This window comes from Hippocampus guttulatus, chromosome 10 (genome assembly GCF_054856545.1).
Source record: "Hippocampus guttulatus isolate MCC_2025c chromosome 10, RoL_Hgut_1.0, whole genome shotgun sequence".
NCBI classification, from domain to species: Eukaryota; Metazoa; Chordata; class Actinopteri; order Syngnathiformes; family Syngnathidae; genus Hippocampus; species Hippocampus guttulatus.
In genome coordinates, this window is record NC_141270.1 from 7,063,193 (window position 1) to 7,077,275 (window position 14,083).

The window sequence follows — 14,083 nt, forward strand, 5'->3', positions numbered from 1 at the left end:
ACGCATCCCTGTTTACTCAAGTGCCACGTCTTGATTTAAAAAGTAATCAGGCTTCAGTGGGCCTGGGATCACTCCCACCCTGCATCCGACACACAAAGTGTAATCATATGAACGATAATAGAAGAGGCTTCCTTCGAGCTGCTACGTCGGGTGATCTTTTTTTAATTGGTTCACTCTACAAAACATCGGTAAATGGGCAGGCCTCCGATCCTCCAGTCACGTAACAGAGTTGTGTAATTTCCCCCGGTTCACAACCCCAACATCCTTGTGTAATGTCGTATTTATTTATATACACTTGTCATTCTCATTTCGTAAAAAGAGCATTTATTTCAAAGTTTGTTTTTTTTTCGCTTCGTAGATTGAAGCACATAGTAAATCAACAGTACAATGTTCAGAAAATATAAGTGTGATGCTGACTCATTTTGTTGTTTTTTTTCTTTTTTTTAATTGTAACATGTTTTTTTGTCGTAATACTGGAATATTCTGCATGTATACTAAAAAATAAGAACTTTTAAAATTGTACAAATTGGTACCATAAAACTTGACAGAAGAATAAAAACCAGGCGTTTTCTCTGGAGCGACTAACAGGTCGCTTCGCCGTATTCCTCTCGAGTGCGGAGGAACCACGATGAAACGCCAAATGACGGGAAAAAAAACCCCAAAAAACAAAAAGGCAAAAAAAGCAAAACAAACCAAGGCTTAACCCTTTGGCGTAAAATCAGATAAAGAGCTAAAAATGCATTTCCAAATCATACAACAGTCAAAATAATAATAATAATGATAATACTGATAAAAAAACTGATAATAATTATAATAATAATAATATTGTAATAAAAAAAAGAAGTTTAACCACTTAAAAAAATGACGTCCTGGTTTCTGGGGATGGGGGGTGGTGGTAGGGGGTGGGCAAATGTTTTTCGGAAATGATTGCAACACATGTTGATGCAACAGATGTCGCCCGGCCTTTCCGAAAACACGTCACATCCTGTTTTGTTTTCACGAGTGTAACCCACCACTCGTTTTGCACATTCTCTGCAAACATGGAGGCTAGCTAGCTTGCGCTGTTGACTTGAAAAATGAACAAAAGCACAACAACGGATCAATAGAATGCACTGCGAGTGTCTGTTAAGGCGATATTGAAGATCTCACAGGTTTTTACTCATTTATGATTGATCATCATCATCAGTGGCGGAAGTAGGGTTGCAAAATTGTGGGCATTTTCACAGTTGGAAACTTTCCATGGAGATGAACGGGAATTTTACATTTAAAACATTATTTTGACACCCAACACCCTCTCATGTTTGATTCCTAATGAATGGAAAAAGCAAAAAAAAAAAATATATATATATATTTTTTTAAATCTGGTGCGAGACAATATTCCACTTATTGTGTAGGTTTGAAAAAAAAGTCAGTGAAATGCTCTAAATAGCTGACAATATGCATCACTCTTGTTTGAAAATGGCTGGCAGTGAATGAGTTAAGGGAATGTCATGCCCTTGTGGGTGGGCAAGGAGAGCTAATGCATTTTGTATGGATGGCAAAACTTTTAAACATTTTTTTTAAATGTATGCATGAATATGGTACCGCTTCATTAAATGACTTCATATTACTAGTTAATTCCTGTGGAAAGGTTGCAGTTTGGAATATTTTTCAAAATTCCTCAGTTATCTGCCCATGGAAATTTACCCAAAATTCACTGGAAATATGTCATCTCTTTGCAACCCTAGGCGGAAGTGATTGATAGGAAACAGGAGCGAAGGATCAAAAAAAAAATCGGCATCCACAGTTTTGACGTCCAATCTGGTCCATCTTGGTTTTTGTTTGTTTGTTTGTTTGTTTTTTCACCTCAGAGCCCCAGTCCTGGTGTTTGTAGCTACTGAAAGCGTCCTATGTCGTTGGACTCGTATTGTGTGTGTTGGCCTCCGGAGTTGTTGTTGATTTATTTTAAGGCCACCGTACTGCCAAGACAGTATCAACAACCCAGAGTCCTTAGCAGTATCGCACAGCAACAACAAACGGCGGGACCGGCGGTCCAGCTGGGACAGTGGTCTGTAGGACCCCGTCAGTAGAGTAAAACCTCAAAGATGTTTGTGAATCCAGTCCACAAAAGTGTACACAACCTCTAATTTCAGCTAGACAGTTTTTTTCTTTTTTTCTTTTTTTTTTGCACTAATTAAAGTCCAAACACACGGGTGACGCAATACATTTTTCCCGCCCGATTCTGCTCCGATCCGTGAGAAGTGAAGTCGGGAGCTCTCGGCATCTGTTACTTGGGAGGAAATGGGAGAAAGTTGGGAAGGCGTTGGAGACAAAATCTTTGTGGAATCATCGGAAATGTGTTATTATTTTGGGGGAAGGAGGGTGGGGTCCCAACGTTAACAGTCATCGTCGTCATCACCGTCGTGAACGGAGCAGTCTTTGGTGCCATACAAATCGGCCAGCTTCTTGAAGCGCGGACCCCAGCTGTGCAGGTAGTCATAATCCAGGTCGGACTCGGTGGTCACCGATTCTAGAGAGCTGAGCGAACCGGCCAGTGAGCCCCGGCCCTCGTAGCCGTAGATCTGGATGGAGTCGTAGGGCGGTGCGGTGGGGTCACTGTCGGCCTCGGCCACGCGTGTCTTGATGAAGTCGTCCACGTCCACGCTGTTGGCTGCCGGGTGGCCGCCGGGACGCTGGGGAAACTGGAGCTCCGGTTTCATGTCCTTCCTCGGGTGGAAGCCATTGGCGCCATCTGGATTCTGAAAAGGGACGCAATGTCAGGGTTTTCTGAGCAAGAGTTCGGCTGCTCGACAGTTTTACGGATTCAAATGAGACTTTGAAGACCGGCTTACCTGAAGCGTGGCGATGTCGAAGGCCTCCGTGTCCTCCTCGCCACCTCCCTCGTCGTCATAGGTGATGATGTTCTCTCGGATGTCCTCCTCCTCAAAGACGATCAGAGGCTCTTTCTTTTGACGCCGCAGTGCCACAAATAACACCACGATGACTGCGCGGGGGCACACAATCAAACTTGTCGTTCAACAAACTTGGAACCAAATCCATCCATCCATTTTCTGATCAGCATTATCTTCACGAGGGTCGCGGGGCATGCTGTAGCCTATCCCAGCTGTCTTCGGGCAGTTGGCGGGGGACACCCTGAACCGGTTCCCAGCCACTCGCAGTAACCAAATCTCTGACAGTTCAATTTTGGATACAATTTACCATATTGGCCCGAATATAAGACGGTGTTTTTTGCATTGAAATAAGACTAAAAAAGTGGGGGTCGTCTTATAATCAGGGCCGTCTTATATTGGGGCCAATACGGTAATTTAGTTTGGTCATATGTGCACATTTAATTGTGGTCCAAAGTCTAGGAACTAACCCTGACATCTACCCTGTTCATTTTAAACCTCAGCTAAGGTTAAGCCCTAACCCTAACCTGTTCCCACTAGTGGCTGAAAGACTTTTAGATTGTTGTAGTCGACACTGGGCAATGATAGTCGAGTCGACGTCAACCAATTGATGCCGTGATTTATATTCTTCAAGGTGCCGACTCACTATTTGTGTAACGGTTTGCCTTTGGCCTCCAAGTACAAGCTCCCTGCCCACTTCTAACCTCATCTAGTCACTGTCAGAAACCTTCACTGCCTTGTAGATAGTTGGAATTTATATAACTTCAACTCTAAATCACGTACACTGTTTAAAAAAAACAAAAAGAAAGTTGAGTGAACTCAAGGCAATTGATTTTAACCCTCTCAGGAACAGCGGTTACTACAGTAGACGGCGTATCGTATTATCAGGTTACAGGGTGCATAAAAGGATTAAAGAAGTGTCAGAACTTCACCCGATATTTTCCGCCTTACCCAGCAGGATGACGATGCAGGCCAAGATGGCAATGAGCGCGCCCGTGCTGAGGCCGGCGGGCAGCACGTAGGGCTCCACGTTGCAGGACAAGATGGTGTCCTTGCTGTCGCAGGAGCAAACGCGTACGGTCAGCGTGCCGGTGCTGCTCATGGCTGGAACGCCGTTGTCGTTGATCTCCACCGGCAGGAAGTAGACGTCCTGCGTCAGGCGGCTGAAACCCTGACGCAGCACGTAAATGCTGGCCGTGCTGTCTGTGGGGAGGGAAGACAAATGCCGGATGGTCAACGCACATTCAAACATCTCAATTTGGGAATTGTGTGCAAATACAGGGCGGGGGCTTTCCTGAGTGTCATATTTGGGTTTTGGTCAGGTTGAAGGTTTCAAACAAGGGTTGTGCTTTCTAATTTGGGTTTGAAGCCAGGGCTAGGGCTTGCAAGTAGGGTTTTAAAGCTGATTTAGGGTTTCAAATTAGGGTTCTTAATCTGGACTCTAACAAAGGTCAAGTTTTCGAACCAGCGTTGTGGTTTCAAAATTAAGGTCTCAAGACTGGTTTAGTATCTCAAATTTGGATTTTGGATTGGTACGGGACTAGTCAAGACACTGATAGTCAAGTTAAAGTTTCAAAATAGGCTTGAAAGCCTGGTTCATGTTTTTAGCGAGGGTATAATTGGCCAATTTTGATTCAAAGCCAGAATAAAGGTTTTAAATCAGCGTTTCAAACCAAGAATAGGCTTTTACGTTTTTTCAGAATGAATTTCAGAAGAAGAATTCAAGGTTAAATGATCACAAAGTGAAGGTTTTAAACCAGCATGCGGGTTTCCAATTAGGATTTCAAATCAGGATACATGTTTCCAATAAGAGTTTTCCATTGAGGTTTCAAATCCGCTTTCCAAATAGCAAATGCCAAAATACTCCTTTTGGGAAACTAAGTAAAGGAGACACTTGAAAAAGACACTCAGTGAGCAGCCTTGAATACAAAAGAGCAACGAGTCATTTGCTCAGATGGAAGCGTCATCTGTTGCTAAGCGCGAAACCGCCGACACGTCTGTCTCGTGCCTTTGCTTCTATTTCATTGTCTATTCTACACGCTGGATTCCATCTCGGTGTCCACGACTTCCACGCTGTGGCTGCTACTTGAAGCTTCTCCCGTAGCTTAATTCAATCACGCCGCCCCCTCCGAAGACGTACGGACAGATGGAGCGAGACCGCAATGTGATTAATGCGGCCCCCCCTTAGGAACTCTGGCCGTGTTTGTGTGTGTGTGCGGCATGAAGGAGGCTATTAATGCAAGAAAGCAGGCTCACCTCTGTTGTCTTTAAGGGAGAAGTTGTGGTTGTGGGCCACCTCTGGCGCCAGGCTGAAGGTGAAGTGTTGACGATGGGCCATTTCATCTTTGTCCACTGCGCTGACCGTTTCTATAATCTGGGAAGACCACACACACACACACACACACACACACTTTTTTTAAACCCTTTCAGGCTTACAAATGACAATTTGGGTTCCAAAAGTCATTTCCATAATAATCTCCATCCCTTACCTTTCCCGGTGCAACACTTTCACACATGAGGACTTCATTGTTGGTGGCAAACTCTGGAGCGTTGTCGTTCCTGTCTTTCACTTTGATGTTCACGCGCACTTTGGTGTCCTGGTGGTGGCCTCCTACGCAGACGCACGTACACAATGTCAGCTTGCAAGCTAACGCAGGAGTACATTCCGTCCGGCCACACTGCCTGTCAATCAAGCCGGAGGGTTTCTTTCCGGCATCCCACATTTACAAGGCTTCCATGAGTGCTGCCTCCCACGCGTCTCACACAAACATTCGCAGAGGTTGCGTAATCCTTCACAGTCACCACAAAAAAGGGATGTGATAGGTCGACAAACTACTTCCTTCCTTCCTTCCTTCTGTTCTTCCATCCTTCCGTTTTGCGGGATTTCATCTTTTCCCACTTAACTCATTCAGTCCCAGCTAATTCTGAACCAAGTCTGAAAAGACGTTTAAAAACGTCTTTGGGAGTGAATGAGTTAACTTCAATCCATTAGTCCTCTCTTCCTTCTTTCCTTTCAAACAACTTTGGCTCCCATCTGTTTTCATCCTTCCTTTTCCCCTCCTTGCTTCCTTCCTCACCCCATCATTTCCTCTCTTCCCTGCTCCATCCTTCCCTCCTGCCTCCCTCCTTCCATCTATCCTCGCTCCCTATTTTTCTTCCTTCCTTTCCTACATTCATGCATTCCTTCCTCCCTTCCATCCTTCATTATTCCTGCTTTCCTCCTTCCCTTTGTAGTATATATCCTTGTGACATCATTACTTACTTTCATACATTCTTGTCTCCTTCCTTCCTTCCTTGTGACTCTTCAGCCCTCCTTTCTTTTCTTTCATGATTCCTTCCATCCAGCTGCCCTACATTTTTTTCTTGCCATCCTTCCCGCTTTTCTTCTTTTCTACCTTTCATATAGTTTTTTTCATCTCCCTTCCTTCCTTCCTTTAAAAAAAACACATATACCTCCTTTTGCCCCACCATACTGTGCATGACACATAAATAGGAATCGGCTCCCATCAAGCCTCCCATCGGTAGTTTTTAAGCACATTTGTTTTTTTAGGAACGGAAACTGCAGCTCAGTTTCTCTCGCGACTGGACCCTCTTATTTGATTTTTTCCAGCACCCCGTCATTAGCAGGCTTCTACTTAGCTTACCAGAGCCCCGTTAGTGGTTAGTGTAGCCTGACTCTGCGGGCCGCGAGCCCGTTTCCATCTGGCCGTCTGGCGTCGACAGCGCCGCGGGGAAACCGCACGGCACTTTGAGAGCCAGAGCTGCCGGCCGCAGAATGCCAGGGTGGGGCCGCTCGTGACTCGCTGGGTTTTTTGCGGGGTTTGGCAGAAGGGGGTGTTGTTGGGCCGAAACGCAAGAGGCCCCGCGGGTCAACTAGGATTTTTTTTTTTTTGCTTTGGCCATTTTTATTTGAAGTTATTGCATTGTCACACACAGATGCACGGTCGAGGGTGGAAAGCGGTCTCCCAAGGGCCCACTTTACAGTGGCCAATTTTGTGTCATCCCCAAGTGGAGCTCCTCTTGCAGTTACTTATAAAAACACTCACTTCCACAGTGGCGCAAACGTCCATTTCTAACTGCACCCGTCGACTAAACTTTCACAGTCTGCTCACATCGTTACCCATCCCAGGGAAGTGTCAGATCAAACACATTCCCAAAAGTCGAGTTCTCTCCCCCGCTCTGTTTTCTATTCTGTGCTCCACACTCAAGGAGCGCAGAACCCCCACAATGCCTCACCTATCTCAGTGGCCGACACAGAGATGTTGTGCCAAGCCTGAGTCTCTCGATCCAGCGGTCTGGTGGTGGTGATCATGCCATCCTCCGAGTTGACACTGAAGAACTGCTCCACATCCGTGTACCGTGGAATCATGTACCTGCAAACATGTGTTCACAAACTTGAAGTCCCATCCGGCCTCAATTCAAATAGCAATGACATCTCGATGTTGTCATACCTGACTGGGTTGTTGTCGATGTCCGTGTCCTTGGCGTGGACTCGTCCCACCTGAGTACCGGCGGGGGCGTTTTCCTCCACTTCAAACGTATACGAGGGTGCCACAAATACGGGTGGCTCGTCTGCATCCTCCACTGAAATCTGCAAAAAGACAAGGATTTGCAACCACGTGTTAAAAAGTGAATAAAGCTCATCTTTGTTTACTTTCAAATCCATTGCGGTAGCGCTTTGAGCCAGAAAGATAACGTGTCCATGTCACAATCTTTATGGGCCTGACTAAATTTTCTGTGTGGGACCACATTAGAAAATTGCACCATCATATTCGATACTTTTGTATCTAATATGCCCATTACGGTTGGGCTGACCAAGTCCAGTCCTCGAGAGCCCCTGTTCAATCTGGTTTAGATGCCCCCCCTCAACAAATCTGACTACAAATGATCAGGATCGTTATCAGGCTTCTGCAAAGCTCTCTGATGAGCTTGATCATTTGAATCAGGTGTGTTGGAAGAGGAAGACATCTAAAACATGTCGGATCGCGGCCCTTAAGGGCCAGCGTTTGACATCTGTGATCTCGAACATCCTCCCGCAGCCTTACCTTTATCGTGGCCTCGTCCTTGTACGGCCCCCAGGCCAGGTACTGGGGGTCGACGTGCACGTTGTAGCCCTCCACCTTAAGCGTGTACGACCTCTTGGTCTCAAAATCCACACGCTGAGGAAGACACACATGCACACGCACATAAAAAAAGACATCCTCACTTCACATTGCCACAATGATTTCACATCATAGCCAAGCACCAGTTGGTCTGCCCGGTGCGGTGTTCTCTTCTGCTGCTAGGGGGAGCTGTTGCTGCATGGATGCGGCTGGCAGCTGTTGCAGTCCTGCGGTGATTGACAAGTAAAACTAGGGAACCCCAAAAGATGTGTTCGAATACCCCCCCCCCCCCCCCCCATTATTTCGAGAGCACTGTTGATTAGGTCTTAAAGCAGCGTTCGAGTCCAGTGTTAAAATGCCTGCCGTCAGCCACAGATTCAATTGGCTGATATTGGAGCAGAGCTGTGATTCAATTTCTCTATGTTAGTGGGAAACCACTGACACGCAATCGCCAATCACGCGGATAGTGAACTGTGCTTGGGAAGAGTAGAAATGAACAAATGACCCAATTTCGAGAGAATGGTAGACATGACGTTTTTCTTTTTAACTTTTTAGAGAAAACGATGTAATGTGATGAAACTAAAGCCATTACACTTTGAAAATGGGACTATACTCTCGCCTCAAAAAGTATGCATTTTTTTCTAAAGAAAATCAAACCTTTGGCAGCTTTATGGGACGATATGTCACGATCAAATTAAAGTGCTTAACTCGCCCGGTGCTAAGGTTGGTTATCAGGTTTGTTTTATCGGTGTGCAGGTCTTTATATGTCGATATGTAATACTACAAGAATAATCTACTGCTTAAAGCTACGGCTTTGCGAACTCCAAGTTTGAGAACTACCGGTTGAAACCTCCTCCAAGGAAAGTTTCAAGTTATGCCTTGTCAGCCATTGTACAAAAACCATAATGTGCTCTTGCGCTCTGCCAAGCGTACCAGTTTCGGGCTTATCCACATCTCTGTTGTCTCCGTAATGACCGTAAATAACACACTCTTCGCCGCATCAATCCTTCTCCCGAGAAAGCTAGATAATAACACGCTTTCTCCTCCCCCGACACAGTTTTTCCAGCAGCTGCGGGAGCGCTAACGTGGCAAGAGTCCCGGGTGGGAGCTTGATCTCCTCATCGGCAGTCCGCAGCATCGTTTAATGGAATCCCAGCGCGAGGAGGCAGAGCTAGAAGTCCGGCGAGAGCTCAGCCAGACCAACTATACATGTATGAGCTCTCCACACTCACACAGAAATGATTTAGCAGGTGTTAGCATGGATTAAAATGCTCGGCAAGACACGGGGTGCGTTCCGAATCATTTACTCATTCCCTTTTCCCTAATCATTCAATCTGGATGCCGGGAAAAAGCCTTGAACACCCCGTCTCGATTTTTAACATCCTATCTATGTCAAGCGGGATTTTCTGCAATGAAGTCTAAGCAGTAAACCGGACGGTAACACTTGGGGTCTCATAGTCTCTTATTAAAAAAAAGGCATAATATTGAGTTCTATTATTTTATTTTTTTAACACCGTGCTCCTCTTGTTTGATTCCAAGTGAAAATTTTAGGTATGAATACTTTTCGGCTAGGCCACGGCTTGACTGAAGCGAATAGAAAAATGATGTCATGAATGAAGGCACTGTAATGCCCTTGCATGTGGGCAAGGAGAGCCACACTTGCCGGGATGAACGGAAATACAAAATGAAAACGCTCGCAAGAAGCTGCTGCAGGGCAAAACTCAAATGCTCGAATCTTCACAAGCAGATGAGCTTTTTGATGTCATCACTCAGCCACACCCCTGCTACGACTCAGAATGTGTTGGGATGTGTTGAGTTTTACACCTATTTTTATTTAAATTTTTTTTAGCGATCACTACTTTTCAAGACACATTGTGGCATTTAGTGAGGACAGGATACTGGATAGATTCTGAGCACAGCCACCATGTTTAAAGTCGTCGACCAGCTCACCTTTCAGCTAATCGTCAGACGCGGCTCGTCGAGCTCCTGTAGCCAAATGTGGCTCGGTGCATTAACTGGGTATTTTTACGAGCGGCGTGATGACAGCAGTTAAGTGATCACAGATTTAATTAGTGGTATTACGGAGTGGCGCAAAACATCTGTTCCGTCTCGACGAGCTGCCTGCCGTCCCCGACGCGGATGCGTCAAACTCAAGTGAACTTGTTGACTCGTAAAAGGTTAACAGCAGGGAGATTTTAAACGTTTTAGACATGGTTGTTCTCTATAAAAATGTTGAAAAAAAATCCAGAGTGATACAGTAGTCCTCCACTTTTATTTTCCATGTAATTCCTCGCCAGTTGATTAAAAAAAAAACAGTAATTGGTGTCAAGGGAGTGAATACAGTATGGAATTTGGAAATGCTAAATATAACACAACTTAAAACACTTGATTTTCAAATCGTCTTTCTCCATTGAAATGAATGGAAATCCCATGAATCCGTTACAGCTTAGTCCCAAAAACAAGCGTTTTAAAAAAATATATTTCTGTCATAATGTTTCTTTAATTCAATGGTCATTAGGCTGCTCTTTCTGGTGTGCGCGCCTTAGTCACCTGGGGGCAGTAAAATCCATCCCTCCATCCATTATCCAAACCAGACATACGGATTTAATGAGAGACCGAGATAAAACAATTTCCCAGCAGTAATATTAATAATTCTCCACACAGGATGAAGAATACATTCCTGTAATTTCTGTTATATTATCTATCTAGATGTGTTGTGCCACCGTGTGTGATCAAAAATCTGTTGCTTATAGAATAAGAACACAGATGCTAGTCAATAGTCTTTCTGTGGTGTGTTAGCAGTAAGCTAGAGGACTAAAAGGCTAAGCTATGTGATTGGTTTGCTTTGTTTAGTCGGGCAACAAATTTCATCTGGGAATGTCAAGAAACAGCTTCAAGCCTCTTTTTAAAAATAGTTGTTGACAGAATTGCTGTATGTCTGCCAAAATGTTGCTCGATGTGAAGTGAGTTGAGTCAAGCCAGCATGCAACGCTCGCATTTCAAGTTTGCACGCACAAATCGGAGCGAAAAAAAATCTTCCAGATAGCCGTGTTACCACACGGTAATTCAGACTACCCCCCCCCCCGCCCCCCACACCTTTTAAACGTCACAATGCCCGACAGAACTTAAAACGCGTCAGCACGAAACTCACGTCACCGACATGTTCCACTTCTTTCATTCTCCATCGCTTTGGTCACACTCTCTGGATTGCTCGCTCACTTTCATTCATGACAATATTCACAGTGACACACACACACACACGTGCACACACACGCACGGCTTCTTAATATTCCACAAAGTGCTTTCGTCAGGACACAGTTGAAAGAGAATAGTTGATTAAAGCTCATGCCGGTGTGCGTTAATGTGTGAGAGGGAGAATGAAGATAAGTGAAGGCTTCTCCCGACGCTGATTTCAAAGTGCTCAGGTGTGTGTGTGTGTGTGTGTGTGTGTGCGTGTGTGCGCGCGTGCGTGTGTGTGTGCGCGTGCGCCTCTAGTGGCCAACAGGTGATGATTTCCCCCGAGAGGCATCAGTACTCAATAATCACGATGCGGCACATCAGAATCAGGACACTGTAATCAGATCGAGTCCAAGTGGGTCTCATGACGTGAGCCTCTCTCACTCACACACACACATGTATAAACATGCATAAACACACACACACACACACACTTCAAATCAGCCTTGGGCTCTGATGCTGTTATTACAAGAGTAGCAGGGAGTCGGAATGAGGATTTTTGGGGTGATTGTTCTCTGTTGTCATTCAACACACACACAGACACACACACATATTGTGGCTAAATGGATCATATTGTTCCAGTTTCCAAGTTTCAAACTATTTTCTTCTGATGGCCCCCACACATAACATGAGGCAATCTTTTGGCTAATTTCAAGCAAAATTCGTGATCGGCTGTAAAAATAACTAATGAAGGAATTTATAATTTGCTGATCAATCAATCACTTCATTAATCAGAGCTGCAAAATAAAACCACAGCAAACAGAATTTCATTACTTCAGGGACGTTCTGTGTTGCCGTTGTTAATAATCCAACAAAAAATCTTGGAGGTTTTTTTTTTGCAGAGCGGGGTGTTTGTTCCCCTAAATCGTGTTTCTCATCATTTTGGGGAGAATTTTTAGGATGAATTGTTATTATTGTTTCCCATTGTATTTCAATGACAGTCAATTGTACACAAATTGTGACCCAAAATTTGTAGCCCAGCCAGTCCCAATCCCCCGCGAATGGCAGTGGTCAACTGAATAATAAAGAAACAAGTTGTTTAAATAGATAGGTCCATCATCTGATCGGATCAGAGATTGGTTATTGTTTTTTTTTTTTTTAAACTCGATAAAGTGGTCGCAACACACCAAACTTTGCTTCCCAAAATATTGTACCTCAGTCTCCATTTTGTCGCAGCAGGCCCATATTCTCCTGAATAACGTGTCAACTGAAAGAAATGTATGCAGCAGACTGTTGTTGGGCCTTGATTTTTGTTGTTCCCTCTCCATTTCTCAACATTCGTCTCTTATTCTGACTGATGTTTTCAATGCAGCATTTATGCAGTTTCAGTCTCAAAGAATTTAATGACTTGGGTAAATAAAGGATAAGAAGGAGAAACTTTTTTTGTGTGCTTAGTTCTGAACGTCACTGTAACGGCATTTCACAGTCTCACTCGTAAATTTCCTCAGTGTAAGAAGGAGAAACTTTTTTTGTGTGCTTAGTTCTGAACGTCACTGTAACGGCATTTCACAGTCTCACTCGTAAATTTCCTCAGTGTTTGCTGTTTTGCGATTTGAAGCATCATACCTGACATACACAGTCTTCTCGAGAATAAAACTCATCTCCTAAGAGAAGCAAATACAGGAGACACCTCGTTCTGTTGTCTTGCTCTCAGTCTTCTCTTGGTCAAATGCGTCAAGTTGTTGGTTTTTTTAGCATGCCCCATTCTGATTGATGCGTTTAATGTGCTGGTGTTTCTCCCTAGTTCCCTATTTTGAAGTGGAAAATCTGAGCTCAAAGCAGGACAAAAGGCTGAAAAGTGGGACTCCTCCCCGGTGTGACCACACGAGAATGTCCAGTACCTTCATCTTTTTAATTTTTTTTTTCCAAGGGCCAACAAGTCACCACACATGTCTTCTCTGCATTGGATGTGGTCAAGACTTGAGCTCCAGTCGCATTTAGATTGGTCGCACAGCTGCCCGCCTCCACCGCACTCTGCACTGCTTTTGGATGACGCTTGAACTTGAGGTTAACCACATCGCCGTGGGCCACTCCAACGGTTTTATTTTTTATTTTATTTTTATTTTTGTAATTCGTGCTCTCATTTCCTGAAAGCAGTGGGGAAGAAAAAAAAAGCTGAACCCACCAAAGTCTCGGAGTGCTGCTGAGCCGCTTCATTGAGACAAAAGAAGATTTGTATCGATCGAGTCAGGCAAGAGAGAGATTTTCCCACAGAATGAATAAAAGTGAGTTGGCTGGCTGGCTTTGTGTTCTATTTGGACAGGAAGTAGAGTTACAGACCTCATGTCCATGTGTTGAGAAGATTGTGACCTCCGAAGCTCTTACAATTTTATTTTCCTTATATTCTGTCAACACCTTCATTGGATCATTGATCTACCCATCGAGCCACCCATCCAGCGCTGTATTTTTTACATTGAATATATTGTTTTTTTTTACATTCTCTTTTAAATATTAGGCTTGTCGCTTTCACTATTTGGAAGCAACCAGTATGGGATACCAACTACAGTAGTTTGCTGTCTAAACAGGCAGCAGTAGAAAACATTTATTTTTAATGAATTTTTCATCTTTACCTTTTTTAGCTTGATGATGGCCTCCCTGGTCTCCGAGTCGGTGCTGAGCACAAACATCCCCAGCCCGTCTCCATCCGTCAGCCGGTAGTTGACCAGCCCGTTGTCACCCATGTCGGGGTCCTTGGCCTTGAGACGGCCCACCTCCTCGCCCTCTACTTTGTCCTCCGACACGGACATGGAATACACGCCTGCGGGGTGACGCAAAAGGCCGATGGGACCACAGTTTATTGAATGAGATACTCAGCCAAACAGGTAAAAATGAAAACATGTGCAAGGAGCATAGAGT

The 14,083-nt window shown here is 44.5% G+C and overlaps 1 protein-coding gene across 2 annotated transcripts in view; it reads right to left on the reverse strand.

The window, feature by feature from the left end:
- Positions 1-301: 301 nt before the first annotated feature.
- The window catches only part of cdh11 (cadherin 11, type 2, OB-cadherin (osteoblast)), a 75,143-nt gene continuing 61,361 nt past the window's right edge, over positions 302-14,083 (reverse strand). For both annotated transcript variants that reach the window (XM_086122264.1, XM_086122263.1), the window contains 9 exons: positions 13,798-13,985; positions 7,934-8,047; positions 7,340-7,479; positions 7,125-7,261; positions 5,378-5,499; positions 5,145-5,262; positions 3,840-4,091; positions 2,832-2,983; positions 302-2,738 (listed from right to left, as the gene is read on the reverse strand). In XM_086122264.1, the coding sequence (XP_085978390.1) occupies positions 2,376-2,738; positions 2,832-2,983; positions 3,840-4,091; positions 5,145-5,262; positions 5,378-5,499; positions 7,125-7,261; positions 7,340-7,479; positions 7,934-8,047; positions 13,798-13,985 (1,586 nt within the window). In that variant the 3' untranslated portion in view covers positions 302-2,375. The remainder of the gene's footprint in view (positions 2,739-2,831; positions 2,984-3,839; positions 4,092-5,144; positions 5,263-5,377; positions 5,500-7,124; positions 7,262-7,339; positions 7,480-7,933; positions 8,048-13,797; positions 13,986-14,083) is intronic.